Source organism: Desmodus rotundus, chromosome 8 (genome assembly GCF_022682495.2).
Source record: "Desmodus rotundus isolate HL8 chromosome 8, HLdesRot8A.1, whole genome shotgun sequence".
Taxonomy (NCBI): Eukaryota; Metazoa; Chordata; class Mammalia; order Chiroptera; family Phyllostomidae; genus Desmodus; species Desmodus rotundus.
Window position 1 is genome coordinate 13,622,946 of NC_071394.1, and position 26,652 is coordinate 13,649,597.

A 26,652-nucleotide genomic window follows, 5' to 3' on the forward strand; every position below is an offset into this window, starting at 1 on the left:
TCTATTTCCTCTGTTTTAGCCAAATGTGTCACCGCTTCTGCCACTGTCCCAGATGTATGCTATTCCTTTTTGAGTATACGCTGCCCCTTTTCCTACCCATCCATTAAATCTAACTTAACTCAACCCTCTCCCACTGTCTTCTCTCATCCAACCGGATATTATCTAGTTTCCCTGACCCCCCCCCCCCCCCGTGATGTATTTCCTACGGTGCTCACGTTCACCCATATATTCTGTTGTATTTCTTTACTCTTACTTTCATACATTCTTTCTCTTCAACCATACTACAGAGTAAGGAATTGAGGAATTGTATGAGTAAGGAATTCTCTTTCTTTCATATTCCCCAAAGTGCTTGGGATAGGGCTAATGATAAGAGACCTCAGTTAGTATAGGGTCTGGGTTTTCATCTTTGTTTTCTGGGTTTTCATCTTTCTTTCAGCTGGACTGAGAGAAACTCTAGCACAGTACAAAATGCAAAACTTGAGTGTCTAGTCTTGGGCCCTTTGGTGGCTACGTACATACCCATCCGGGTTGTACATACTCAGAAGCGCTTTGAAGAGTTTCTGTCATTGCTGGTCTATTAATCAGAAGGAGTGTCTGTCTGGATCACCTGTGTTTGTGTTTGGTCCCATTGGATAAGAAACATTAAATATTTCTTCCTCCAGGAAGAGTCCGTGCCATTCCTCATAGATGTGTATCCAGCAGGCGTCTGAGTTTTAGCTCAAGCTCTGTCTGCTGTCAGGACCCAGGCAGGCCTGGGCAGGTATGGCTCAGGTGGGTGGATGGCTCTGCAAAGGAGCCAGACCCCCAGAGAGGAAGGAAATTTAAAGAAGGCCACAAGACTGGCAGCCTCAAGGACTAGGAGCCAAATCTGAAGGTACTGTGTTCACTCAAGTTCTGAGAGGCAACAGTCCAGAGGCAGCTCTGCTGTGGGCCAAAGGTGACAAAGCCTCAGGGAGGACCCTAAGGACAGGTGTCACCATCCCTGACACTCACTGTTGTATTGCCAGAACCTAATTCAACACCCCGAAAACATGGTAGACACAAATCCATCATTTCATTGCTGCCCTTTCTCTGCTCCCTCCTTCCCTGTCCTGCCTCCCCCGAAAAACATACACATTCTTTCATCATCATCATTCCCTACTGAACTACTTCTAGTTCCTCTTCCAAAACATCTGATTTCTAGGAATGATTCCTCGAACATTCCAGTCAACGACCCTGACGTAAGAGCCGCTTACGGACAAAAGTTAGGCTTTAGTTACGTTTTGCATTCCCAGCAGTCTGTATAGTACCAATAGGAGCTCAGAAACTGTTTCTCGTAAACAGAAGGCATGAGGGGGGGGTTCTGGTGTGCTAGTAACATTCTATTAATTGACAGAGGTGCTGATTATACAGATGTAGTTATACTGTCAACATTCGTTGAGTTGTATACACACACACACGCAGAAATGTTTCTCGGACTCAGATTTCTTTTGTGCTGTAGGTTTCAGCTGTCATCGAGTTCTGTTGTTGACTCCTTGGAAATTTCCTTTGATTGGCCCTCTTTCCTCAGTCACTCTTCTGAGTCCAGAGTCTCCTCATTTAGTCCCTGGATCTCGACTCTTCTAACACACACCCACCACCCCACTTACCTGTCCTTGGTAAGGACACACAGAGACTGCTTTTAATTTTGGTATGAAGAGGCTCTGCGCGCTCGGGGCAGCAGTCACAGCTCCCTCACTCGGCCTCTCCCCCTTATCAACCATGTCAACCCCTGTTCCCAACCCAGGCCCCTGCTGCAATCAAGCAGGGACATCTCCTCCGTCTACCCCATTTCTCTGCCTCTGTCCACAGCATCCCACTGCCAGGAATTCCATCCTTCTTCCCTTCAACTTCCATACAAACCTCTCATCTCGCCTTGTCTGGTGTGGCTCAGTGGAGCGCCAGCCTGCGAACCAAAGGGTCACAGGTTTGATTCCCTGGCAGGGCACATGCCTGGGTTGCAGGCCAGGTCCCTGGTTGGGGGTGTGTGAGAGGCAGCCACACATTGCTGTTTCTCTCCCTCCCTTTCTCCCACCCTTCCCCTCTCTCTAAGAGTAAATAAATGGACTCTTAAAAAAAAACAAAAACAAAACAGCTTCTCATCTTTCCTCCTGTCCCTCCTCACCAGAGAGCCATCTCCTTCTTTTCTAGGTCGCAAGGATTTATCCCTTCTAAAGCCACTGCTGCAACCCTCCAGGGTTCTTGGCAACATTTTGTCCAATTGTCCTCCATTTATTCATGGATTCTTACTCGATTTCTCCGTCTGAAAGTCAGCTTCCTGAGGGCAGGAATAGTGCTGTTTATGTCTTGATATCTTGTTTAATACAAACAAAGGCTGGCCCCTCAGGCTCCCTGTAAATATTTGCAGGCTGAGTGAGTAAAGATCAAATATTACCAGCAGGCCTATGTGCACGAAGTTATTCTGGGAGAAAAAAGATGAAAAAAGATGTGTATATATATACATACACACACACACACACACACACACACACATGTAATCTCCTAGTTTCTTTGAAATTTGCTGAAGAAATCTGTTCTCTCTATATACCTGAAAGTATATAAGCTTAACTAATCTATAATAAAATGGTAATTATACTTGTAAAAGGTTCACATACACTGTCTTGAATCTTGTTCAAACCCATCTATGAATTGCAGGCACTCCCTGTCTGTTGCCAGGCGAAAAAGACAGTTCTGTTGCTACGACATCACAGACCCCTGGATTCGAAAGTCCAAAAGAAAAATATGCTTTTGATGTTGTTATCATTCCCAGTAAGAACCGTGGCGGGAGGAAGAATGGCCTCATTCTCTCCAGCCGCTTGTACAAGGGCTATTTACCATTTGGATGGGCCTTTCACCACTGCCAAAGGCTTCACAATATCACTTTCATTAGTCACTCACCACAAGCGCCATGTGATGTGCAGGGATATTACTGCCCTGTCGAACAGCACGAATGGCCTCAAGAGACAGAGAGAAATTAGGAGAAGACTTGCCCCGCCCTGGGCTGGGCAGGTATGGCTCAGGTGGGTGGACGGGGTTCCCAAGATAAAGGGTGAGAGTCAGAGCTTAAAGGCAAAGCCCTGCTGTTCTGCTTAGATCCCTGGGAAAACCTACAAAGCTCTTCCTTCAGTAAAGCTGAGACACACTTGTCACCAGCTCATCACTTGAGGCCAACTCTCTGTCAATACTGAAAATCAGCTCAATCCAATGACCACCGACTGGGTGCCTAGTAATGCTAGAAACTGTGCTAACCAGGGGCCACACGGCAGTGAACCTGACACACACACCCGCACGGGGCTTCGAGTCCAGAGAGCGGCTTACTAAGGAGGGGCCAGGGCCATCATTTGGGGCGTGACCAGAAAAGATCAGAGTGTCTATATTTTACACACTTTTACAGGGACTTTGAAATTTCTATGTGTGTATGTGTGTGTTTATGATATGCATGATGCATCAGAATAGTAGTGCACAACTGTTCAATTAACATGCTTATGATGCGGGGAATCTATGTGCAAAGTATATTTATAGATAGGGATGGGCAAACAGAAACATTTGAAAACCAGTGAACTTCAGGACTATTTGGACTCTCCTGAACATGCCATAACATTTCACGTCTTCGAGTCTTTCTACTTGTTAGTTCTCTGCCTTAAAAGAGTATACCTCCCCTCCCCCGCTGTACCCTGAGCCAACTCCTTCAAAACCCAGCTCAGCTGTCAATGCTCAAGGAAGTCTTCATCACCCTCCTTCCCCAGGCAGTCTGTCGGTTCCATCCGGTGCTCCCGCTGCACTTGCCACATCCTTCTATCACAGAAATGACCGCAGTGTGTAATTACCCACATTTCCATGCATGGCACTAGCGGGCTGGCATCTCTGGCTGTCAATTCCTTGAGGGCAGGGTTCCTCTGGTTTACCTATCGTTCTAGAGTTGGTGTCTGACGCCTAAGAGACACTCACAGGGTATGTGAGAAATGCCGTCACAGTTTTCTCTCTCTAACTGCAACTGACTCAAAGGCAGAAGTTTCACGTGGGCACAGAGTATGTATCACTTCCTCTTGTCTGCCCTTGTGGAGGGGCCGAGGGGCGTTTGGGGTGGGGAAGGGTGTTCATGCTCAGGGTATTAGAGCATCGCCCTGACACCCCAGTTAGGCAGAAAATTTAGAGCTGGGATGTAGGAAAGCTACACATTTTAAATTTACCAGTGAGGGGCTGGCCAGTTTTGATCTCTAGTAGAGACGGAGACCAAGTACTGCTAAACCTGGGAAGATCAAATCAGAAATGCAAAGAGACACTGCATTTGGGTGGAACGCTTGTGAAGACGCCTGTGCGACTGAGAGGAAAGGAGCTCACAACTGAGATACGAGCCTCTAGTCCTGTCTTGGCTCTCTACACGCACTAACTACCTCGGGGCCACTTGGTCTCCAGGACAGGACACCTTTGACTACTCAGAAATACTTTCAGAGTTGGCAGCAGGAAGTAGAAAGTAGGAAGGAACCAAGACTGCCAGTTCCGTTCTGGCTCTGGTACAAAGTCAAATGGCCGAGTAAGAGTCATTTAAAAGGGCTGGGTTACATTACCACTGACGTCTCTCCAGCCTCAAGTTCAACAAGTTGATAATATTTATGACGTGGAAATATATGTTGATCAACATGGTAAGATCACCCCTTTAGGAAGACCTTCACTAAGGTGTAACTTGGAGCGACTACTTTAGTTCTCTGGTCCTCACCTGGTCAACAAATACTAACTGAACACCTAGTGCATATCAGGCACGGTAGCAAGCAACATGGACTGCCCTCATGGACTATGCACTTGAGTAAACTTCACTTTCCTTGTCTTCAACATGCAAAGACGCTTTCACATCTAAAACCCTGAAATGTGATGATTCTGTGTGAACTCCAAACTGGCATGGCTCTCAAGATTTTTTCTCCAGTTCTATATTTTTTTAAAAATTCCATTTAAACACATCGTAGCTATAGAACTTAATTCCTGGTGTGGCCCAGTGGATTGAGTGTTGGCCTGCAAACCAAAGGGTCACCAGTTTGATTCCCAGTCAGAGTACAAGCCTAGGTTGAGGGCCAGCTCCCAAGTTGGGGGTGTGCGAGAGGCAACCAGTCGATGTGTCTCTAACACATCGATGTTTCTCTCCCCCTCTTTCTCCTTCTCTTTCCATCTCTCCAAAAATAAATAAAATCTTTTAAAAAAATAAACCCCCAAAACAAAATCTAAATCTGAGCTCTGCCTCCATCACTTAGTAACTGTGTGTCTTTGGCCAAGTCACTTACTCTCTTCCTGAGCTGCATTTCTCTCGCCACTTAGCAAATTTTTATTCCACATCAACTGTGCACCCATCTTGTGCTGAATACTAGGGACATTAACTAGTTCTCTCCTACTGAACAAGACAGTAGGAGAGAACTTTAGGAAAGCACTTCAAGCTCTCTGTTGGGAATTAAAATCACCACTCAGACTCCTATTAGCTCACCAGCTAAGGACCATCAGAATGTTAAGAATCAAGGGAATGCCACATAGGAAATCTCCTAAAACATAAGATGCTATTTAAATGTTAGCTGGTGATCATAATTTGTATAACAAATGCTGATCACACAGAACTAAGAGAGAGGAAAGGAAAACTGTTATAAAACTAATAGGTTTCCTTGTGTATTCATCTCACCCAGGAAGTGCCTGTGATTTTATACTCCAAAGCCTCACAGCATGAGCTCCTCCCTTGTTCTCTGAAGGCGTCTGGGCCACACACTAATAACTGCTGTAAATCCACGAGGCTGTAATTACATATCTTTCTAATAGCCTCTGTGAAGGCTAAAAATATTAATATGTTTGTGTGTCCTCTTACCTGGGATTGCATAATCAGCTGACTCTAAAGTGGGATTTTCATGCTCATCACTAAATATTTGCAATTTTAACAGCACAATGAAGTGACAGACTAAAATGCAAAAGGACCAAAAAAAAAAAATGTTTACTGGCTCGTGATAGAACTGAACACGTGTCCTTGTCCATGAAAAGATCTAAAATCGCAAACAACCAAAGGAACTCAATTAAATAAAACACCCTCTGCCTCTTACTCCCAGTGCAAGCTCCAAAGCACAAAGTCCAATTCCCAAAACTTCTGTTCTCCTATTTTCAAAGGAGGAAAGGGAAAAATGAAATTTTATTGCTTGGAAACTAAAAGCAATATTACTTTCCATAAGGGATCGATCAACAAGCATTTACTAATGGTCTACCCTATTTCTGGAACAGTGGAGTTCCCCCAGGGGTTATATAAATAAAATAACATACATTCATCTATACTACAAATGTGGTTAGAAGTCCAACATTTTCACATATTAAAGCTCAGACAAATGTGAGGGATCATAAGATGATTATGCTGTACAAGCAGAATTAGCCTTTTCTTACACTGTGTAACTGGCAAAAATTTTATATAACTATCCCTGAGTCTGTGCTTTTAGGGAAAAAAAGAGCATAATAGGTACCTATAATTCTTGTCACTTTTGTCACAGAATATTTATAAACGCAATTCCAGGTACTACTAAGAAACAAAATTAACTCTGGCGAAGTTAAGCAAAAAAGAGGCTTTCCTGAGAGATCTAGAGGCTCTAGCAAAAGCAAGAGAAGACTGAAGAAGGAAGCTAGCAAACACAGGAGCTGCGTGCCTCTGAGAACAGGCTCAAGGGTCTCATTAAGGAAGCAGGGGATGCTAGAAGGAATTAAATTACATTGGCAACAAATTCCCAGAGACTGTGAGAACTTCTGGAGATGACATCGGCAGACCTTGAAGTAGGCTAGCAAGTCTCTCTGAGTGACACAGTGACTCAGGGACACGCATGTTGGTTCTTTCAAAACAGATGTGTGAAAAGGTTTTATAAAGCAAAAGCCATTCCAATTGTCCATAACGGATTTGTCTCTGAAAGCAGATATTTTATTGAACTGAGTTTTTGGGGTTTTTTTTAAAAGAATTTTTGTAAGCGTTCCTTGAGCCAAACTGACACCATATGCCAGGGAGCAAGCTCTCCTGTGCTCCTGAGCTGCGATTCTTGACTAACAATTTAAACCTACACAGATTCTTACAGATGTAAAGCACTAACTTCTATAAGCCGATGTTAAGTGGCTAAATGACACTTTTCCCATAAAAAAAAAAAGATATAGAAATGAGTGACTCCTTCTTCAGGCCTCATTCAGCTCCTGAGACCAAGAGCAAGAATTAACCGCTAAGGATAACAGATTTTTAGTGCAGTTTCCCGTCTAGTGATGTGACCACGCCTGCAAACACACACACACAAGCAGCTGTACAATGGGTGACAAAATAAAGAGAGTTTCGTATCACGGACAAGGAGAAATTAGAGAACAACGTAACTGCACACTTACACCACTATTTTGAAATCTGTGGCGACTGACAGAGGGTTGGGGGAAGAAAACAATGGGACAAAACAAAGTCAGCGTTTCCCATTTGGTCAGGACAGCGGCACGTGGTCTTGAAACGGGTTTTCCCGAAAGGCGTTCAGGCCCTGGGCAGGGAGTCCGTGCTCGGGGAGCACCCATTAGTCCACAGTTGTGTCCCCATTATTAACGTCATCTCTGTGTCAGCGCAGGCGTCAGGCATCCGCCGTGGGGGAAGCAACTAGAAAGCAAATAGTTTACTATTCTGCATGGCCGATGACTTAAGGGAAGTGCTTACCCTTGATCAAAATTAGAATGTTTCTAAAGTTGGTTTCCTACAAGAAAATATAAGTCTTTCAAAAAGGGAAACAATAATAAACAAAGCTTCTCAAAATCTATTTATAAGTTTGCCAAATATTAATCTCTTCTTTAGAAGAATGCCATCAGCTTCTAGTAGGTATTCCTCAGTATAACCCGCACAAACAATCCTCTTTCAACCTCTCTTTCTCTCTCTCCCTCCCTCTTGCTCTCTTTCTCTCTGATATACATAATGGGTTGGCCATCCTTCTCTATAGAGCTGATATTTTTGGCTTTGTAAGCCATACAGTCTTGGGTACAATGACTTAACTCTGTTGTTGTAGCATAAAAGTAGCTATAGACGCAAGTAAATGAATGGACATGGCTGTGTTCCAATAAAGCTTTATTTACCAAAACTGACAGTGGCCCAGCTAGAGCCCACCAGCCATAGATTTTGCCTATCCCCAACATACACAATTGATTCTCGCGTCATTGTAAATTCACATGCTCAACATCATGAGTAAATGTGGACACTCTCATCTCCTAACTGAAGAAAAAGTGCTTCCAGAATGGTAACTAGGAGCCATGTGGACCTGTTTACTATTAGCAGCAACAACAACTAACAAGGAACGTTCCCTATTTGCTAGGCCTGCTTCTAAGAACTTTACATGCATGTAACCTCAAGCACCCTATGCATTCTTCCCATGTGATAGAAAAGGAAACTGAACTTTAAATTGATTTAGTCAGTAGAGTGTCCAGGTACAGCCCCTGGATCTACCAAGAGAGCCCGTTTATTCAAGAACCCGTGCCAAGTCTACACCCCCTCCCTTGAAATACTCCTTATCCTTGTGCTAAAGCACTTTTTTTCTCTCAGGATACTTGAAAATTCTAGCGTTATGTCAATATCCACTGAAATCTTATAAAATGCGTATCTTGCTATTTCAACTCAGGCTCTTTGGGGACGATGAGTCAGAAGCTCTGTATCACAGTCTACAGTAAGAATCTACAGAAATAGGACGCAGGGACAAGGACAACAGTATGGCGACTGTTGAGGGGGGAGTGGGGAGGGCACTAAATGGTAATGGAAAAAAATATTTACTCCAGCTCTCAACAGAAATGGAGTAACACCTTGAAAAACTCTTCATCTACAATGTACCAATATTCGGAACACTTTTTAATGTTACTTACATGAGATTATGCTGAATAATTTACTCCTTATGTGCAAAATGTAATTCTGGGAATATGCATTTTCCTAGAGTTTCATGTCACTGAGAAGCAGCAACAGATAAGTTTCCTTCTAGGGTCTAAGATATGACCAGCTGGACTCACATTCCAGAAATTCTAATAGGTTTAGTTAATGAAAGCCCATAGGTGGAGAGTATTTACTATTATTATTCAATTAAAGAATTAACCGCTAAGGAATAACAGATTTATCTATCAGACAAATTTCGTGTGTGGGTACGTGTCTGCATGTACACACACACACACACACACACACACATTCATGCTTCCTACTGTTTAGGCATAGGGAGTGGTATAAACAGCCAATTATTCACATAACTAACCCAATTTTCGTAGTTTTTAAGTATTTCTTAATTCTTAAATATATTAATGTTGCTATTCATCATTTTAATGTATGTCAAGAAAGTTTAAATTTTGCTCAACATGGACACAAATATTGAGAGACAAGTCCAATTTCAAAGGTCTAAGATCCACGTCCACAGGAGCAGGGATGTTTTCCACCCCTGGCCCCAGGCTTAGGGCTGAGCCCAGCTGTGCCCTCAACCTGTAAATGCTAAGAGCACAGCTTTTTCTTTTCAATTTTATTTATTTATTCTCAGAGAGAGGGGAAAGGAGGGAGAAAGATGGGGAGAGACACATCAATCAGTTGCCTCTTGCATGCCCCCAACCGGGTACTGACCCATAACCCAGGCATGTGCCCTGACTGGCAGTCAAACCGATGACCTCTCAGTTCAAGGCCACCACTCAATCCACTGAGCCGCACCAGCCAGGGCTAAGAGCATGGCTTCTGGTGGGCATTGTGGAGCTGCAAAGCCCAGCTCTTCCATTTGGCTGGTCTTGTGACCCAGGCAAGTTTCTTTGCCTGTCTCAGCTTTTGTGTCCCCATCTCTAGAGTGGGACTAATGACACCTATGTGAGGATTAAATGATCAATTCATGTAAAATGCTTATCACACTCCTTGGCATACTGTTAATAATATTGGTCTTTATCAATAATATCCAATAGTATCAATAAATTCTAATTATTATTATATTATTGTTGTTATTAGTTATTGAGAAGGCTAAAAGAAAATCAGAATAACACCAAACCAATGGATATCACAATAAATAGCATAGTAATATAACTTACAGGCTACTGCCAAGGAATAATTTCTGTGTATCTTGGCAGAAGGAAAATAGATGGAAACTGCCTGTTTAGCAATTAAAAACAGAGGTAGAGGTTAAAAGACCACCTAGTTTAACCTTTGAACTAAACATCATCATTTATCAGATGAGGTAAAGTTTAAAGTCCTCATTTCAAAACTTTAGAGTAAGTCAAAATGCACTTGTAGCATTGAAAGATGGAATGCCTCTTCCTGGATTTTAGGCAGGGCAGCTCTGGACCCAAGAATGAATAAGGTACTGTACCTCACCTTGGACAGTGCAGATCTGCCCTCTGTGGAGGGACTGTGCAGAGGGACACACAGGATTTGTGGATGTGACCACGGGCCCAGCTTGATTTGCCAGGCAGCATGCTGGCTGCGACTGGGAGCCCAGCCTCACCCCGGCAGAAAAGGCTGCGGCCCCACCAAGCTCCCCTTAGGATTAGTGGCCTCCCTGCTCCAGCAGGATGGGCTGTGGCTTCAAACAACGCCCCAAGGTCTCCAGGTGCGGCACACCTGGCATTTCCCAGCTCAGTCTTTGCAGTGCCTGAGTTCACATTATTCATGAGCCAGAGACGAGGCCATCCTCGTACTGCACTGTAGGAAGGTCAAGTAGCAGCGGGGGCAGGGCCTGGCAGCTCTGGGCTCATGCCCAGCTCTTTGTAGAATAATGAGAGGATAAAAGACCATGGATCCTTCTTGCCGACCCTTTGTATTCATGGGTCCCCAGTAAAGGTGTCCCTTAAGCCACACCATAAAACATGGTGTTCCCCTTTACCCCCCTTACCCCACAGGGGGACAAAAAGGGGAAGGGCTGTAGAGGCCTTGATGGAAGTCTGTGCAAAGCAGACAAAGCCTCAAAGAGCGAGGAGCACCCATTCTTCTAAGTCGCCAGAATAAGTGTGGCAACCAGACCTGGACTTCCCTTTTAGGAAGGTGTCACCTTTGGCTTACATGTTTCATTCCTAAAAGTCTGAAGGGGAGACAGGCCTGTAGTCACCTTGGCCCTCCTCCCGGAGAATCATCGCACGGACACAGGGTCTCTCGGTGAAGAAAACATTGGCTCTCTGGGACTCCCGCACTTGAACAGCCCTTCTGCCGCGGCAGGCACGTGAGGTCACAGAGATAAGATACGGTTCTCAAGGCCTCATGGCGCCACGTGGAGAAATACTGAAAAATCCTCGTAAGTGCAGTTTTTTAAGAGACTAACTGAATTTCTCAAATTTAACCTTTGGTAATAGGTTAATAAGCCTACCACAGAGTTTTCAGTAAGTGTTTTCCTTGATATACAGTGTACTAAAACTTCCAGGAAGGCCCTTTCCTGGAACTCCCCAGACAAAGTAATTAATAACTGTTCCAATGTTCTTTCAAGGATAGGAATTTTGACTCTGAAGTAAAATAAATTGTCACATTTCATTATACGTGGGTGTTCTTCTCAGGACTGCTAGGCTGAATTTCATAATAAAATTTCCTTTCACATAAGCAACCAATAAGAATTACAATGATTTCTGCAAATGCAGATTAGGTCCCACAAGTCTGCCTGCTGTGCTAATGTGGCCTTTCCTTCCACCACCCATACATTTATAAGCTCACAAAGAACAGATTGAGCCCTGGCTGCTGTGGCTCAGAGGACTGAGTGCCAACCTGTGAATGCAAAGGTCCCCAATTTGAATCCCAGCCAGGGCACACGCAAGGGTTGTGGCCCAGGTCCCCAGTTGAGGGAGTACGAGAGGTAACTGATCTATGTATCTCTCGCACATCGATGTTTCTCTTCCTCTCTTTCTCCCTCCCTTCCTCTCTCTAAAAATAAATACAATCTTTTTTCGTTGTTGTTGCAGTTTTATAACTCTATTTGACAATCAGCAGTTAGTTCTCATCCACATTAACTGTAGAATTTTGAAAGTGGTGACAGGTATGTAGGTGACCAACGTATAGAGCTTGTTTGGTGAGTCTTCACCCCCATTACGTTTTCTGGACAGCCGCACCTGGGTACAGTGCGGGACTTTGCTTACTCCTGCGGCCCAGATGGCTTTGCCGAGCCTGGGGTCAGCACGCACATCTGGAGCTCCGTCTCCTTCACGTCAGATTTCCGCATCTCTATAAGTGCCTGAGGGGCACGCTTCTTGAAGCCCACTCCGTGGATGCGCTTGTGGGTGTTGATGGTGTATTCTCTGGTCACTACCTGTTTGATGGCAGAAAGGCCCTTCCTCCTCTCGCCACCTTCTTTGTGGGAGTCATCATGCTGCGCCCAGGTTGGAAAGAAAGGCTAAATAAGTAAAATCTTAAAAAAAAAAGAAAAAAAAAGAAAAAAAAGAAAGAACAGGTTGAGTCCTGGTCACCAGAAGTTTCCTCTGGCAGGGGCCAGGAGGACAGCGGAGGATCCTGATCGGGTAGGAACCACATGAAAGAACTGAAAATGTCTCATTAATCCCCAAATTCTCACAGTTTTCAAACTCCTCCCTGAGCAAACATTCCTCCAGGACTGCTGACATGTAGCCAAACCAACTTCCTCTCCCTCTCCGTGTTCCCCTTTCAGATATGAAATTACCTAACAGCAAAACAACCACCCAGAGTGGCGCTCACAGGAAGACAATCAAAGAGATCCCCTCTGGTTTATTAAGCATGCGAATAATCAGATTGTTCTGTCCCATGATAAACAAAATGTCGCAATGAACCCCGGTGCATTGGAATAGTGGATTCCAAGGAATTCCTGGCCCCAAAGCCTACGCCTTCACGGGCAGGACGCGGTTGTAAATTATAAGGAAGTCATGAGTGATCAGGCTCGGCTCTTCTTGGCTGAAAGCCCTCATCAGTGCGAAGTCAGCAAACAGCAAACATGTAGACAGAAGTGCTGGCTCCAAGCCCCGCTTCTTAGATTTCGTGGACACTCCTCAATGGGTGTGACTGGAGCGTCTCTCTCTTTATTCCACACAGGCATAAGAAGAATCACGCTTTTTATGTCGCAGCTCCTTTTCAGTGCTTGAGTACAAAACGTCTGATGCCTTTGTATACATCACCCATTTTGAAAAATAAAGGCTAAACTCATGGAGTATTATCCAAGAAAAAACCACTTTCATTTGGATATATTCCTACTAGTTATCTTCATGGTAAGACGCGGTGCAAAATCAATGCCAAAGTCTCTGCTGTGAAGTCAGTGCAATGGTGCGCTGAGATACAAGTTTACCTCTTACTAATCTTGGACAAAAACCTGCCTCCTTGAAAATCCAAAGTAGCTCCCATTTCCAATTTATGCAGAAGGGAGGAAGTTGATAAAATACATTGAAACACGTGACCTGGAAGACCTTTCTTAGTTGTGTTATGTAAGGGAAGAACATTTGGCAACTTTCCCAGAAATTCTGCATCTTAATTATCCCTGAAGCAGCTTTGCTTCAACAAAGAGATGACTTTCCAGCTTTGGCTGGGACTCTCTGAGTGGAGGTGTTCCTTGGAAAGACATCAGAACCCAAGTGATACAAAAAGCATTCTTTGCGTTTTGAACCTGAGCCCCTTGCCATTTTAGTTGAGAGTTCTATTTTACTTCTATTACAGAGCAAATCCTGAATACCAGGGCCTAACTTCCAAATCAGAGGATGCTGAGGGGTGAGAGTTCAGGGAGGCTGCACAGGGATACTGCACAGGTGGTCATCGTGGTGGGGAGGTTGGCAGGGAAAATGACACTGAAAGCAGCGGAGCCCAGGTTGTACGGGAGTGTCTCCTAACCTCTCCCAAGTCGTATCTTTCTGTGGGTGCTTTCTTTCTCTGTATAAGCGCCCCCTCCCAATTTTAAGTTATTTCTCCTAAAAGTTTGCCTTAATCACATCATACCTTGCTCCAAAACTTTCCATGGTTTCTCATCATTGAGCCCAGCTTGTCTTTTGTGGAGGTCAAGGTGTTCATCTCCCCAATACTCAACTGAACTTGCAGTTTGAACCAGTCTACAGATTGCCCTCTACACATTACTTAAGTGCATCTGCCTCTTCCCCCCTCTACCCCACTTAGACTGCAACGTGAAGGTAAGTGGGGGGAGCCCTACTTCTTAATGTCTGACAGAGTTACTTCCACAGTTGTGGGCACCCAGCAGGGACTCGGAGAGAACTGGATTCAAAGCCAAGCTCCCACACTTACTACTTACGTAACTTCAGTCAAATTGCTCATACCTTAGTTCCTTCCATTAGCAGGACTCAGTGAAATAATATACACGTAGGACCTGACATTTCACTATTACCTTTAGTTCATTACCGAATTGTCCAACTATCCATCTTTACAACCCACATATAAAAACATACACCTTGATCACCCTCCTGTGTAACTAACTTTTCTGTCCCCAATGTCTCTACAAGTTCTGAGAAGATCTTTGTACTGTACCACTTCTCAGAGAAGAGTAGTGACCCAGATCTGGACAGCCCGCTTCTGGCCAGTTTCCCCACCCGCCTCCCAGACTCACAGCTCTTCTGGGTGCATAGCCCATGTCCCTCTACTGTCACTGAGCCCTCTTACCCCGCAGGGGTCGCTGAGGCCACTGTCTTCCCTATGCCAGAAGCATGGCCTCCTTTTCTAAGTGGGCTTCTTGGCTATAGTGCCTGACAGCACCTTCGCTAATGCCGCAGCCTTAGATTTTCAACAAGTTTTTTTCACTGTCTTTTAAAAAAAAGTTTCCTATTGTATTTTTCCATCATCATTTATCCCCTTTACACTCTTCCACCTGCACTCCCCCACGCGTCATTGTAATCACCACACTGTCGCTCGTGTCCACGAATTCTCTTTGTCGCTTGATCCCACCACCCCTCTCCCAGAGCTTCAGCCTGCTCCCTAAGAGTCTGTCTCTATTTTGCTTGTTATGTTGGTTTGTTCCTTAGATTCCACGTGACTCAATTTTTATATTTACTGAATCATGAACATATGGATTTATTGAACTGTATTGTATTTTTGTAAATTTTAAAATAAATGTATTATACAAGGATATACATGACATGAGATTCATGTAATATATGATATTTGCACCTTTGTGGCTCCCACTCCTTTGAGGTGTCCATCCCTTTATGAGATTAATTTTGCATGAAGACTGGACAACAAAGGGGCCACCTATTAAACCTGGCAAGCTCGGGGGGGGCCTACATGGGAGCCTTACAAATGTAGAAACCTAAATAACCACGTAGGATGGTCTGAAATTAAAACTTTCTAACTGAAAGTAGGTCATGGCAGGTAGTCACGTCCTAGGCGGGTACTTTTCTGTAACAAAGGTCACTCTTCACCTCAAAATAATTTCCTTTTGACCCCTCAATGCACAGCCCCCCAACCTGAGCAGAGACCACAAATCCTCTCATTGTTATTATTATCACGTTAATTGTTAACTATCCTATACCCACCTATGTATGTATCTATTTGCTTTACTTTTTATCCAATCACAGAGATTCCCCTTGCTTTGCTTTCTCCTGCCTCCCTACTCTATGACCAACGGAATTCATGCAGCCCCCTTATGCCTCCTCCTTCGATGGTAACGTATAAGATAAAGTGCAAAGCTGCCATTCTCTGCTGCATTTTCTGTTGAGATTTTGCTTCCTGGCAATTTGTGTAGGTTTGGCTCCAGTAAACTCATAAAAATTCTTACAGGTTTGGATGTTTCACTGACAGGACAAATACAAAGGAACAAAGGACTCCTGCCTTTAGGAAGCCCAGAAATGCTATTTTAGGATTTGCACTCTTTTCATTATTTTGCAGATGGTTTATCTTCCCAGTTTGGAAATTTTGAACCAGGAAGGTGTACGTCAAGTCCCTGATACTCAGTCGTTCAAAAGTTTAGGCATTGAGACTCCTAGAGGTACAAGTCATTGCCGAAGGCAGTCTTGGAAACAGAGGTCCTCCTCCTGCCCCCAGCACCTAACCCAGGGCCTGGCTCGGAGGAGGGGTGCAGGGATCGTTTCTAGAACCAATGATGAGGCCCCGAGCAGGCTCCTGCCAGGACATGCGGGATGGCAGCGCCTTCATGCCACTGCTGAGCTAACTTTTGGCTTTACAACATCAAATTCAACCTTTCCTTCAGCTTTGCAACAGTTGTGCTGGGTTCTGAAAAGGAAATGGAGCCAAGGGTTTGATATGTGGCAATTCTAAAAGTCGACTATCATAATTCTAAGGAGACAGTATTGTTCCAGAAGAAATATAAGTATACATGTACCTGTTATCATTGGGTTATACTACCTGGAGGAGCCATTTCTCTTTCCTAGATGGGCAAAAATGTGATTTTTGTGTTCTCTTTACAAATACATAACATTTCAAAATAAACGTGATAGTGACTTTAAGACAACTGGTAAAACACATGATCATTTCTCTCCAGCTTTGAGCTGTTTTCCTTACTGATAAACACAATGCCTGGCTTTAACATAATGTACCCATGGATTCCACTCTGTACCCACACTAGAGAGGATGTAGTTTTGAGCTCCTCAAGGGTAAGGGGTTTCTCTTATTTCACTTTGTGTCTCTCAAAACAAATACTGTAATGCTTGACATAAAATAGACAATAAATATAGGCTAAGCAAGTGAAAAATGGTAGCACCCACCTACGGTAAGTTTTGTTTAAAGAAATTCTTGTAAAACGAGCTGATGCGTAGTTGTCTGGAAAAATAATTCTTCTTACTGTTTTGACTTCCTGCATCATAATTTCGTACTTGCAGAGCAATAAAAGATTTTTGTTTTGTCTTGGTGTATTTTATAACATGTTATGCTGTACTATTCGTTTTCTCAAAACAACTGTGCTAGGCTTGTTTCCCTTTCTCAAAAAAAATACACACACACACATTCATATATATATGAGCAAGCAAACAATTTCCGGGAATAGGATAAATGGAATGCATGAACTGTAGAATGACCCTTAAGAGACAGAGAGATAGCCACAGAAATAGAGACTGTGTGTGTTCAGTGGGGAGATTCCTCCTTGGCTTGGTTCATCCACTCCCCTAGCCACAATGCCATTGGTTCATAAGCAGGCATGTGACCTAAGTGATCGAATCAGCACGGACTTTAGGAATTGTGTTTGAAACCCTAGGTGGAAATGTTTCCTCTCTTCCCGTGAACATTATTAGGAGCCGTGCGAGGCCTGAAGTTCTTATGCCACCACAGGCTTCAGAATGAAGCCAACAGAAGAGAAAGAGCTGATCCCTGAAGGAGCTACAGGACACACCCAACAGAACTACGGAGAATGAGTTACACTTCAAGGCACCACATGTCCTGGATTTGCAGTAATGGGAGTCACTAGAGTATTTAAGTTGGCTTTTTATTTCTGGAAGCCACAGCACTCAAAGATATCTGATGGAGGTTTCAGTTTCATAGATGTCTGTCTTCGTCCACACTCACCAAATGTTGCATTTCATCGTACGGAAGTTTTATCTCTTAAAGAACCATAAACAAATAGTGACCAAGCTAGTGAATTGCGTGTTGAAGGTTTCAGAAGTATATATTGTCTGCAACTTATTCCAAATGCCTAAAAAATACATGACCTGACGGATGAATAGAAGAAGGGCTATAAGGCTAGTTACTATATATAATATACCAAGCTGTGTTAATTATGGAATCTGTGTGCACTGCAGAATTCTTTAAACTTTTCTGTACATTGGCAATTTTCATAGTAAAATGTTGGAGGAAAAAGCACCAGTTCACCCTTTTTGCATACGTATGGACGACTTTACATGCTTTGCGATAACCTGTGGCCCTGGTCAGTGTGGCCTCAGGGTAAGTGCACTTTACCAGGGTACCCGAGGTCTATTAATCCTCTATCATGATGACTTGGGTTTTATCTACGGGCATGCGTGGCTGTCAGACTCTACACGCCGGTCACTAGTAAATAACACCTAACAAATGCGAAGGAAAGGGAGTCATGGTTATGCATTAGATCACTGCCTTAAACCTCAGATCACACTGTTTTTTTTGCCAGTTCTCAAGAAGACAATGGGGGAACATTTGAGATCTTGCTCCCCGGCTTATATCATCAGTTTGGCTCAAATCAACTCATATTTAAAAAAGAAGAAGAAAATAGTATATTGAGTAGGAGCTTTAGTAAAGTTTTATTTTATCAACTTTCTTATAGCTTAACTAAAATGATGCAATGGGCAATTTTACCTCAAGGTAAAGCTGTCGTATATAACCCCAGGGAATAAACCCTCGCTTTTTTCTCAGGGAATGTATTTTGTGAGAGTTACTTTTGTTCATGGAAAAGTTAAAGAGCAAAGGTAAGAAGAACTTTAAAAAAAACATTCAATGAAAACAGGACCTAAGTTGACCCCATTCTCTTTTCCTCCTGGGAAAAAGGAAAGGAATTGGGAAGCAAAACAGTACTTCTACAGTCCAAGAAATTCATGCCACCCTGGATTAAATATATGTGCCTGAAGATAGCATGCAAATATTCTACAGAGAATTACACTTTAAATAGCAAACTCACCCAGGATCCACAAGAGAAATAGGTGCTGCATCCTTCTTCAACATGGAAAAAGCAATCCCTTCTTAAATGTTTGCTTTGTAAACTTGTACTCTCATATATTCATTGTTCTTAGACCAGCACACAATTACATATCTCTGTACTACCCTCCTCTGAGTGCTCCTTGCTTCTGTCAAGACGCCTCTCATAGTGTATTCCTCCAGAATTTCCCAACTTGTTAGAAAACGGCCAAATGTCACAGATAATAAAAGTGCAGCAACTAAGCTTAACGAAACCGGGGCAGCATGAAGTGAGACGTTCTCTGTTAAAGACAGAATGTTCATCAGAACACTTGTTTCTCACACCTCAAGTCAAGACCAGAGTAGCTACTGAGCATTCTGGGCTCAAACTGGTCCTTCTGAGTCCTGCCTGGTCTGCTCCAAACACAAGGTTCAGCTCTCTGCAGCTGTACTGGTGTTGCCACACGAAGACAAAGGACAACCCCACAGAGCTGGAGGGTCTCCGTAAGGCCAAGACCTCAGCGGCTGCTGGGCCGTGGCTTGGAATCTCTGGGCAAACATTGGAATCAAAATCTGTAGGTATCAGTATTGTGGAAGGACAGTGTCAGCAGGAGTTAAACAAATAAACAAAGAAACACTAACAACAATAACAGAACCACAAGTAGCAGCTGAGGCTTAAGAGTAGAAAGCTTTGAGCCTATCCCTAAGGCTGACACCAGCTGCTAACGACCTCCTCCTCTGCAGCTGCCATGGGCTTCCCCGAGCTGGAGGCCCTGGCATCTGTCCCCTCTTGCCACACTCTAGCACAAGCTGTCATCTGAAAACCGTACGCAGGAAAGGGTAACTTGTCCCACACTCCTAGTCTGTTTTCTCTCTCTTCATCTCACCGCTCCTATCCAACCTAAAAAATACTCTCAAATCTACAGGAAAAAAAAAGTGACTCTTTGTGCAGAACTGAGTAAGTCAGTGTTCTTTCTGAACTCTTCCCGGGGCGGCAGCATCCCAGACAGCCCCGATGAAAATAGCTCCTGTTGCCCCTGCTGCCCCTGCTGGCACTGCCATGGGGAACAGCTGCCGCCAGCATGCTGTCTGACCCACTAAGCCCTCCGTCCCCACCCTGTCTCCAGTGTTGTTCTGCAAGTAGCTAGTAACCCATGAAAACAGTCGCTGATGTAAGCTTCCAAGTTTAGTTAAGGCTGATGAATACTGGAGCAGGGATCTCAGGCAAGGACCCCTGCCCTCCCTGGTAGATAACGAAAGGGATAAAGGAAGGTGTGATGATTTACTATGGAGGAGGAGGGCTGATCATTTTCTCCTTTGTCTTTTCCTAACCACTAAACTCATAGAAACCCACCATGCAAGAGCCAGCATCCAGTACAGGGAAGGGAGTTCCTGGTCCCAATGAATAGTACAAACCATCGAAGAGGAGAACCACCTTCGTTCACCTCCCATTCTCTCCGTTGGAGGTGTTTTTAATTTACTTTCAGGTTTATTGAGTCCAGAGCTGATGAAAGCCGTAACTTCAATATCAGCATTGGCCTTTTCGAAAAGGACTCACAAATACTATATTGTTCATAAACGATTCACACTCCAATCATTTCAACATAAGGTTTACTATAAGAATAAGTGCAGAAGGGTATAAAATAATTCCTCATCATTTATTGGACACTTAGTGTCTTCCATTTGCGTGATGTTTTTGGCAAGTGACAAAGCACTTTCACATGGTCTCTCTCCAAGTAACAAGAGTCTACTGAGAGCCTGCTCTGTGCCAGAATTGTGCTCGCTGCCCTCGACTCCCACTTGTGAGGCAGAAAAGAAGTTCACAGAAGGAGGGCGTGCATGTTGGAAAAGCTTCTGATTCAAAGACAATCCAACACTCTACACCAGGCTTCTCTGCACTGACTCCAAATACAGTGACTCTCCGTTTGCTAACCCTACCCCCACCCCCCAATCTGAACAGGCACTAATTTCCTGACTCCAGCATACATCCTCTCTGCTGTTTAGAAGAATGAAAGTGTATTCCTTCCATTTGGATCCTTGGCTTTCAGCAGTAGCTTCTGGGGAGTAACTTTTTGGCTAGTTCCTGCTATTCCGAGACAGGTAGTGTCTAGTAGAGCTAAGTTTGCATATGAAAGGTCACCGGGAGCGCTACCCTCTAAGACAATCCCGATGCCAACCTAAAGTTCCTTAAGTTCAACGTGCAGTAAAATGAACTAGTTGTCTTTTTTCTATTCTGTATGCTCTAAATTCCGCATATTACATTTATTTTATTGTAGCTTGGTCTTTAATGAGCTGGCTTTTACCTTTTATCTGCATACTGCGTTAACACTTGCAAAAAGCAAACTCAGGAAAGCAACTCAACATTTACTGAATGCATTTTTATGGAAAAGGCAATAGAGAGGCTGTAACGTAAGTGTCTGGAAAGGCAGTCTGTTATAACGAAAATTGAACAATTTGAAGGAACTGCAATTTCCTACATCTTTGCTAAAATTCATTGCCTAGTAAATTGCTTTTAGGGAACCAGCTCGTGATTGGATGAGATTATGGTAATTAGCATATTTAGTCTAGGTAGATTAGCATAACTGAAATGCCTGCACCGTTTTCTCTTAATTAAGCATTCCTCATTACATTCTTAATACTCCTCCCCACCCCATTTCCAGCCTCACAGCTGGCAAAATAGTAACTGCAATTTATCTTCCCATTAAAATCATCACGAATTCAAAATGAGTGGCGTTCAAATTAAGTTTTCAAAACCACATTGCACAGAAGACCTGGTTTAGTAGTTAGTAGAAAAAAGTTACCATTCTATCTTGTCAAAACATTAACACTTCTAGGAATAAGTTAGATTTTTCCCAACAGAGGATGGAAAGAATCATTTGTCTACTTGTTTATTTGCAAAAGTTGTCACGCTAGCATGTGACAATCTTATAAACATAATTCTGTTTTATATTTGTCTTGTTATTACTTCTTTAACCCTCTAAATTACTAGTTGAAGACACCATTAGATTGCAGCCTAGCATCCTCCTTATAAGCAGAGACTCTCTCAGCTCTATCACTTTCTGGCTGAATGACCTATGGCTAGTTAGTTTAAATTCCTCGGTTTTCACATCTGCAACATGAGGATAATAAGCACATCTTCTACGAAGATTTGCTATAAAGATTAAAGATAGAAAGATAGTAGGTAGACAGATAGACACACACACACACACACACACACACACACTTAGAAGAGTCTTTGGCAGGTAATAAATGCCATATAAGTGTTACAGTTATTATGCTTCCCATTACCACAAACAGAAGTGATATTGTTGGGCTTCTTATTTAACTGCTCTACTACAAAGAACTTCCTGTCAAATATCTCTGACATTAGCCTATAGAAGAAACATGAAGTGGATTTCAGACGTCATAATTAGAATCTCATGGTTGCATGGGCCAATTTCAAGAGAAAAGATTTATACATAAAACGTATAAAGATAACTAATGATCTGAAAAATCTTAGTATGAAACCCCACTAATATGAATGATTTCTATGTGCTTAATTATCTTCAGATTAAGAATGTTCTGAGGTTTTCTTGACTACTTATGGCACCTTTCTTTGCTTTGTATTAAGAGCAATAGTGTAAATATATATATATTAAAATATCAGTCCCTTCTGGTGTGGTGATAATGCATTACTGAGAGTGATAAACAGCATTGCGTTCTTTGGCTCCTCAAAAAAGAAAGCAAAATGGTTACTTAAAAAAGTTAAATATTTTGTCTTTCACCACTCTAATGTGGCATCCAAGTGCAATTTTTGTAATAGTTTTATTGAGGTAATTCACATACCACACACTTTCTCCATTTAATGTGATAATTCGATGGTTTTAAGTATGCCCACAGAGTTACGGAAATCCCCACCCAAGCAAGTTTACAACATTTTCATCGCTCCAAAAAGAAGTTCTATCACCTGTTAGCAATCACTCTCCATTCCCCTTCTTGCTGCCACTGGCAACTTTTTATCTGTACAGATTCTGAACTATTCTGAACATTCCATATAAATGCTAATACAGTATGTGTCCTTTTAGGTCTGACTTCTTTCATTTAGCATAACATTTTCAAGGGTCCTCCATGCTGTAGCATATACTAGGACTTTATCCCTTTTTCATATTGTATAGATATACCACACTTTGCTTATCCAATCATCGGTTGATGGATATTTGCACTGTTTCTGTTTTGGGGTATTATGAATAATGCTGCTATGAACGTGTGCTTATGAATTTTTATGCAGACATATGTTTTCATTTTTCTGGAATATATATACCTAGGAGTAAAACTGCTGGGTCATATGGTCCCTGTTTAATCTTTGAGGAAATGCCAGGCTCTTTTCCAAAGTGGCTGCATTATTTTACCTTTCCACCAGCAGTGTATAAGGGTTCCAATTTCCCCAAATCCTTCCCCAAAGCCAACATTTGTTATTATGTCTTTTTTTATTATAGCCATCCAGGACGTGTGAAGTGGTATCCAAATGCACTTTTTAGATGTAAAACCATGGAGATATGCTGGGCAATTAAGTACAATATTTTATGACAAGGGGAAGCATGAAGAGATTAGGAAAAGGATCCCAAGGGTCAGGCTGGAAAAGGAAGAGGAAATGTTTTTAAGTCTGTTACTCAATTTCAGGTCCTTACGCAACCAGCTGCCCTATCCCAAGGGTCAGGATTGTGAACAGCCCTCGATTTCACATCTGGAGCTTATAATAATCATAACAACTTATCTGGGTTTATTGATTTATTTCACAACATTCCTTTCCATGTTATATTCCACTGGATCCAACACCACAAACCTTATGTGGGAGGAGATTATTATTCCCATTCTGCAGATAAGGCCAGTAAGACCCAGAGTGGCTAACTGACTGCCCCGCCCTCCCCCAAAAGGTAGTTAAAATAAATGAATGTATACATAAAAATTATTACATGAATAAAATTCACAGAGCTGAGCTTGGATGGCAATTTTTTAAATTTCAAATCCCAATCCTTAGTTTCCTCTTTCCTCATCACCTTCATTTACCTCATCTTTGGTGACCCAGAACGTAATGGATAAGCAAGACAGGACAGGGAGGAATTGTGTGTCTGTGCGAAGCAATGAGAAGCAGGAGGCCTGCGCATCACAAAGTCTCCACAATCAGACTGTAAGAGAGCAGCCAGGGATGTAAAAACAAGTTGGGACAGTGACAGCAAGGATGGCGGCATGCCCACTCCTGAATGAGGGGTCCCTGCAGAAATCAAGGAGCCAGGGCGTCAGGCCACCCAAATCCCTAAGTTCTGGATATTGTGGTATCTGTACTTACAGAAGTATATTTAATTACACACTCTATATTTATTCAAACATTTATTGAGCAAATAATTATTTATGTGCCAGGCACAATGCTGAGATTTTTTTAAAAAGCAATGACTATAATTTTCCAAAATAAAATTAAATAGCTAACATTTACTAAACGTTTCACATATAGCGTCGCAGGTACTCCTCACAAAATTCCTGCAAGAAGAGAGAAGTGGAAACTGAGGCACAGAGAAGTTAGGTAAATTGTCCCAAGGTCACAGAATGAAGAAAGGGTGGACGCGGAATAAGAACCCAGGAGGCCTGGGTCTATACCCTGTGTTCTTCACCACCACCCGGCCCTTCCCGCCAGATCTCGCTCGGCCGGAAGTCACATGTGACACAAGGAGACCAACAATACTAATTAATTCCAGCAACCATTGCTCGAATGCCCATTAATACATGAAGCCCAGGGGCAAACTCTCACAACCAGCCCAAGCAGCACTTATCTTCATTACCACTGTAGAGGAGGAAAGAGTTTCAGAGAAGTAAATTAACGTGTCCAAGGTCACAGAGCTGTAACAGCTAATGCAGACGTGATGCTTACTGTATATATACCAGGCACTGTTCTAAGCACTAACTCATCTGATCCCCATCCTGACACGATGAGGCAGGTTCCATTATTACCCATCATCTTAGTTAAGAAACTTGTCCAAGGTCCCACACTGGTAAGTGGCAAAACCAGCACTCACTCTGGCTTAACGTCCTCAGCAGAACAAAATGCTGGGGGGGAGGGGTATAAGGGGACTAAATGGTAATAGAAAAAACATACAATAAAGATAAAAATTTAAGAAGTGCTGACTCCTGTTTACAAAGTGGCAAAGCAGAAATTCAAAGCCAGGTCTGTCTTAACTCAAGCAAGAGAGAGAGCTCTCTGTCTTCTTACCAACATGCTAAGCATGGCCTTCAAACCTACTGTAGTGCCAGAGAACTGTTAGGGAACAAGGAACTAACAGGAGCTCTGGGAGCCACCAGGAAAAAGCATTTAATCTGCATCCTGAAGGTGAAAGTAAGTGCTTGTTAGACAAAGAAGGGGCACCATGAAATTTATTAAAGGAAAGAAAATGTATCCAATTGAGGACTTTGAAAGGACAATGTAGTGATGAGTAGCAAACAAATTATTTAGAAGTGTTTCAGATTGAATTACAAAGTCCTTACTGTTGTTAATATTTTCAGTTGGAAACATTTTTGATGAAGGAAAACAAGCTTTTATTCACTTAAATCTGCCTATATATTTAAAAATCATCAGGAAATAGAAATGGGCAATTCTTGTAAAGTTAAACTCAATTCTGACTTCCAATATTTACTTCCTCAATCTAAGTACTGCAAGCAGGGTGATCACCAAACCTTAGGGATCTCTGCAAGATTCTCTCTCCTTCAAGTCTGAAACACGGCATCTAGAAACCATGATGAGCCTGGAGATTCAGACCAAGAACTGGAAGGAACCGGTGTGCGTGCTGTTACCGCGGAGCGAGAGGACAGCAGGCAAGTTGTGGCTCACACACTGCAGAGGTCGGGTTTTTCCCTGGCAAACTGATTTACGACCAGAAGAAGGGAAGCCGCGGAACCGGCCAGACCATAAGTACAATTCTCAAACAGGAATCCAAGAAGGACCAGGAATGCGATGTAAATAGAAAGCGGTGTTAGTTCTAAGGAAGGTCACTGCCCGACCTGGATGAGACCTGTCAAATCTTAATTCTGGCAGCAGCGGGGGCCGAGGGACTCTTGCCTAAAATTTGCGCACTGGGGGAGTTGACACAGCAACAGCGCAGCGGGGCAAGGTGCCTCCACGCCCCCTTGCGGGCCCAAATTACGACTGATGAGGATGTGCCTCTTTAGTGATAGCTACAGTGTTTCAAAAACGTTCTCCCAGTTTAGCATTCACAACCGCCTTTTAAGAGAGCCGCGGTGATCAGCCCCATTTTACAGATGAAATGCTGAGGCTCAGGGAAGTGAAGCAAGACTTGACAGCAAAAAGGAAAACCTTAAATGAGGGCGATCGTTGGGCTGGATCCTTTTATCCAAGAGTAAATAGGAGGGCACTGGAGCCGGCTGGGGCCGGCTGGGGCCCCCACACCGACCCCTCTGGCTCTGCGGGTGGATTAGGAGCCGGCTGTCAACCCGTAGGCCTGGCAGCAAGCGCCAGGGTGCCAGGGAAGAGAGAGCGCGCGGCGGGCGGCAACACGTCTGCGGGTGCACGGCACACCACCCGCTCTCCCGCGTCCGCCTCTGGAGCCCCGCTCCAGTGCCCCAAGGCGCCGGGCTGCTGCAGCCAGGCAGGGGCGCCAGGCAGACGGTCCACTCGCCCGCAGCGGTTCGGGAGCCCCGCGCGGGTCGCAAGCCACGAGCCACGGCGCGCGTGCGCGCAGAACAGCTGCGGACACGGGCTGGCAGTGTCACCGCGAGCCCACCGGCACTACCCCACGCCTTACCGTAGCTGCTCCCCGGTGACCAGGACCTCAGCCATGCGCTCCAGCTCCCTTTGCTGCGCCCCGCCACTCCCGCTGGGGCTGCTGTCGCTGCCACCGCTGCCGGCGCTGCCAGCACTGCCGCCCTCCATGCTCCCAGCCGCGCCGCTACCACTGCCTTCGCCGGCCGCAGCGGGTTTGGGTGTTAAATCAGTCTGCCCTTACAGAGGACTCTTTCGCCATATTTGTTAGGGGCAATCCCGTTGCTCAGACGTGATTGGCTAGATAGGGAATCCCTGCGGGTAAACCGGCTAGCTGGGCAAGTTGGCTCCAGGAACTCCCGCTTGGGGGCGTGGCTGAAGCCCGCGTGGTCGGGGGGCGGGGCCG

At 43.9% G+C, this 26,652-nt stretch overlaps 1 protein-coding gene across 2 annotated transcripts in view; it reads right to left on the reverse strand.

Moving 5' to 3' along the window:
- Positions 1-26,563, reverse strand: part of DEPTOR (DEP domain containing MTOR interacting protein) — a 114,749-nt gene extending 88,186 nt beyond the window's left edge. Inside the window, exon 1 of one of the 2 annotated variants that reach the window (XM_053929828.1) lies at positions 26,290-26,559. In XM_053929828.1, coding sequence (XP_053785803.1) covers positions 26,290-26,417 — 128 coding nt within the window. In that variant the 5' untranslated portion in view covers positions 26,418-26,559. Of the gene's footprint in view, positions 1-26,289 lie in introns of both variants that reach the window. The other variant, XM_053929826.2, reaches the window with a different exon arrangement.
- Positions 26,564-26,652: the final 89 nt, after the last annotated feature.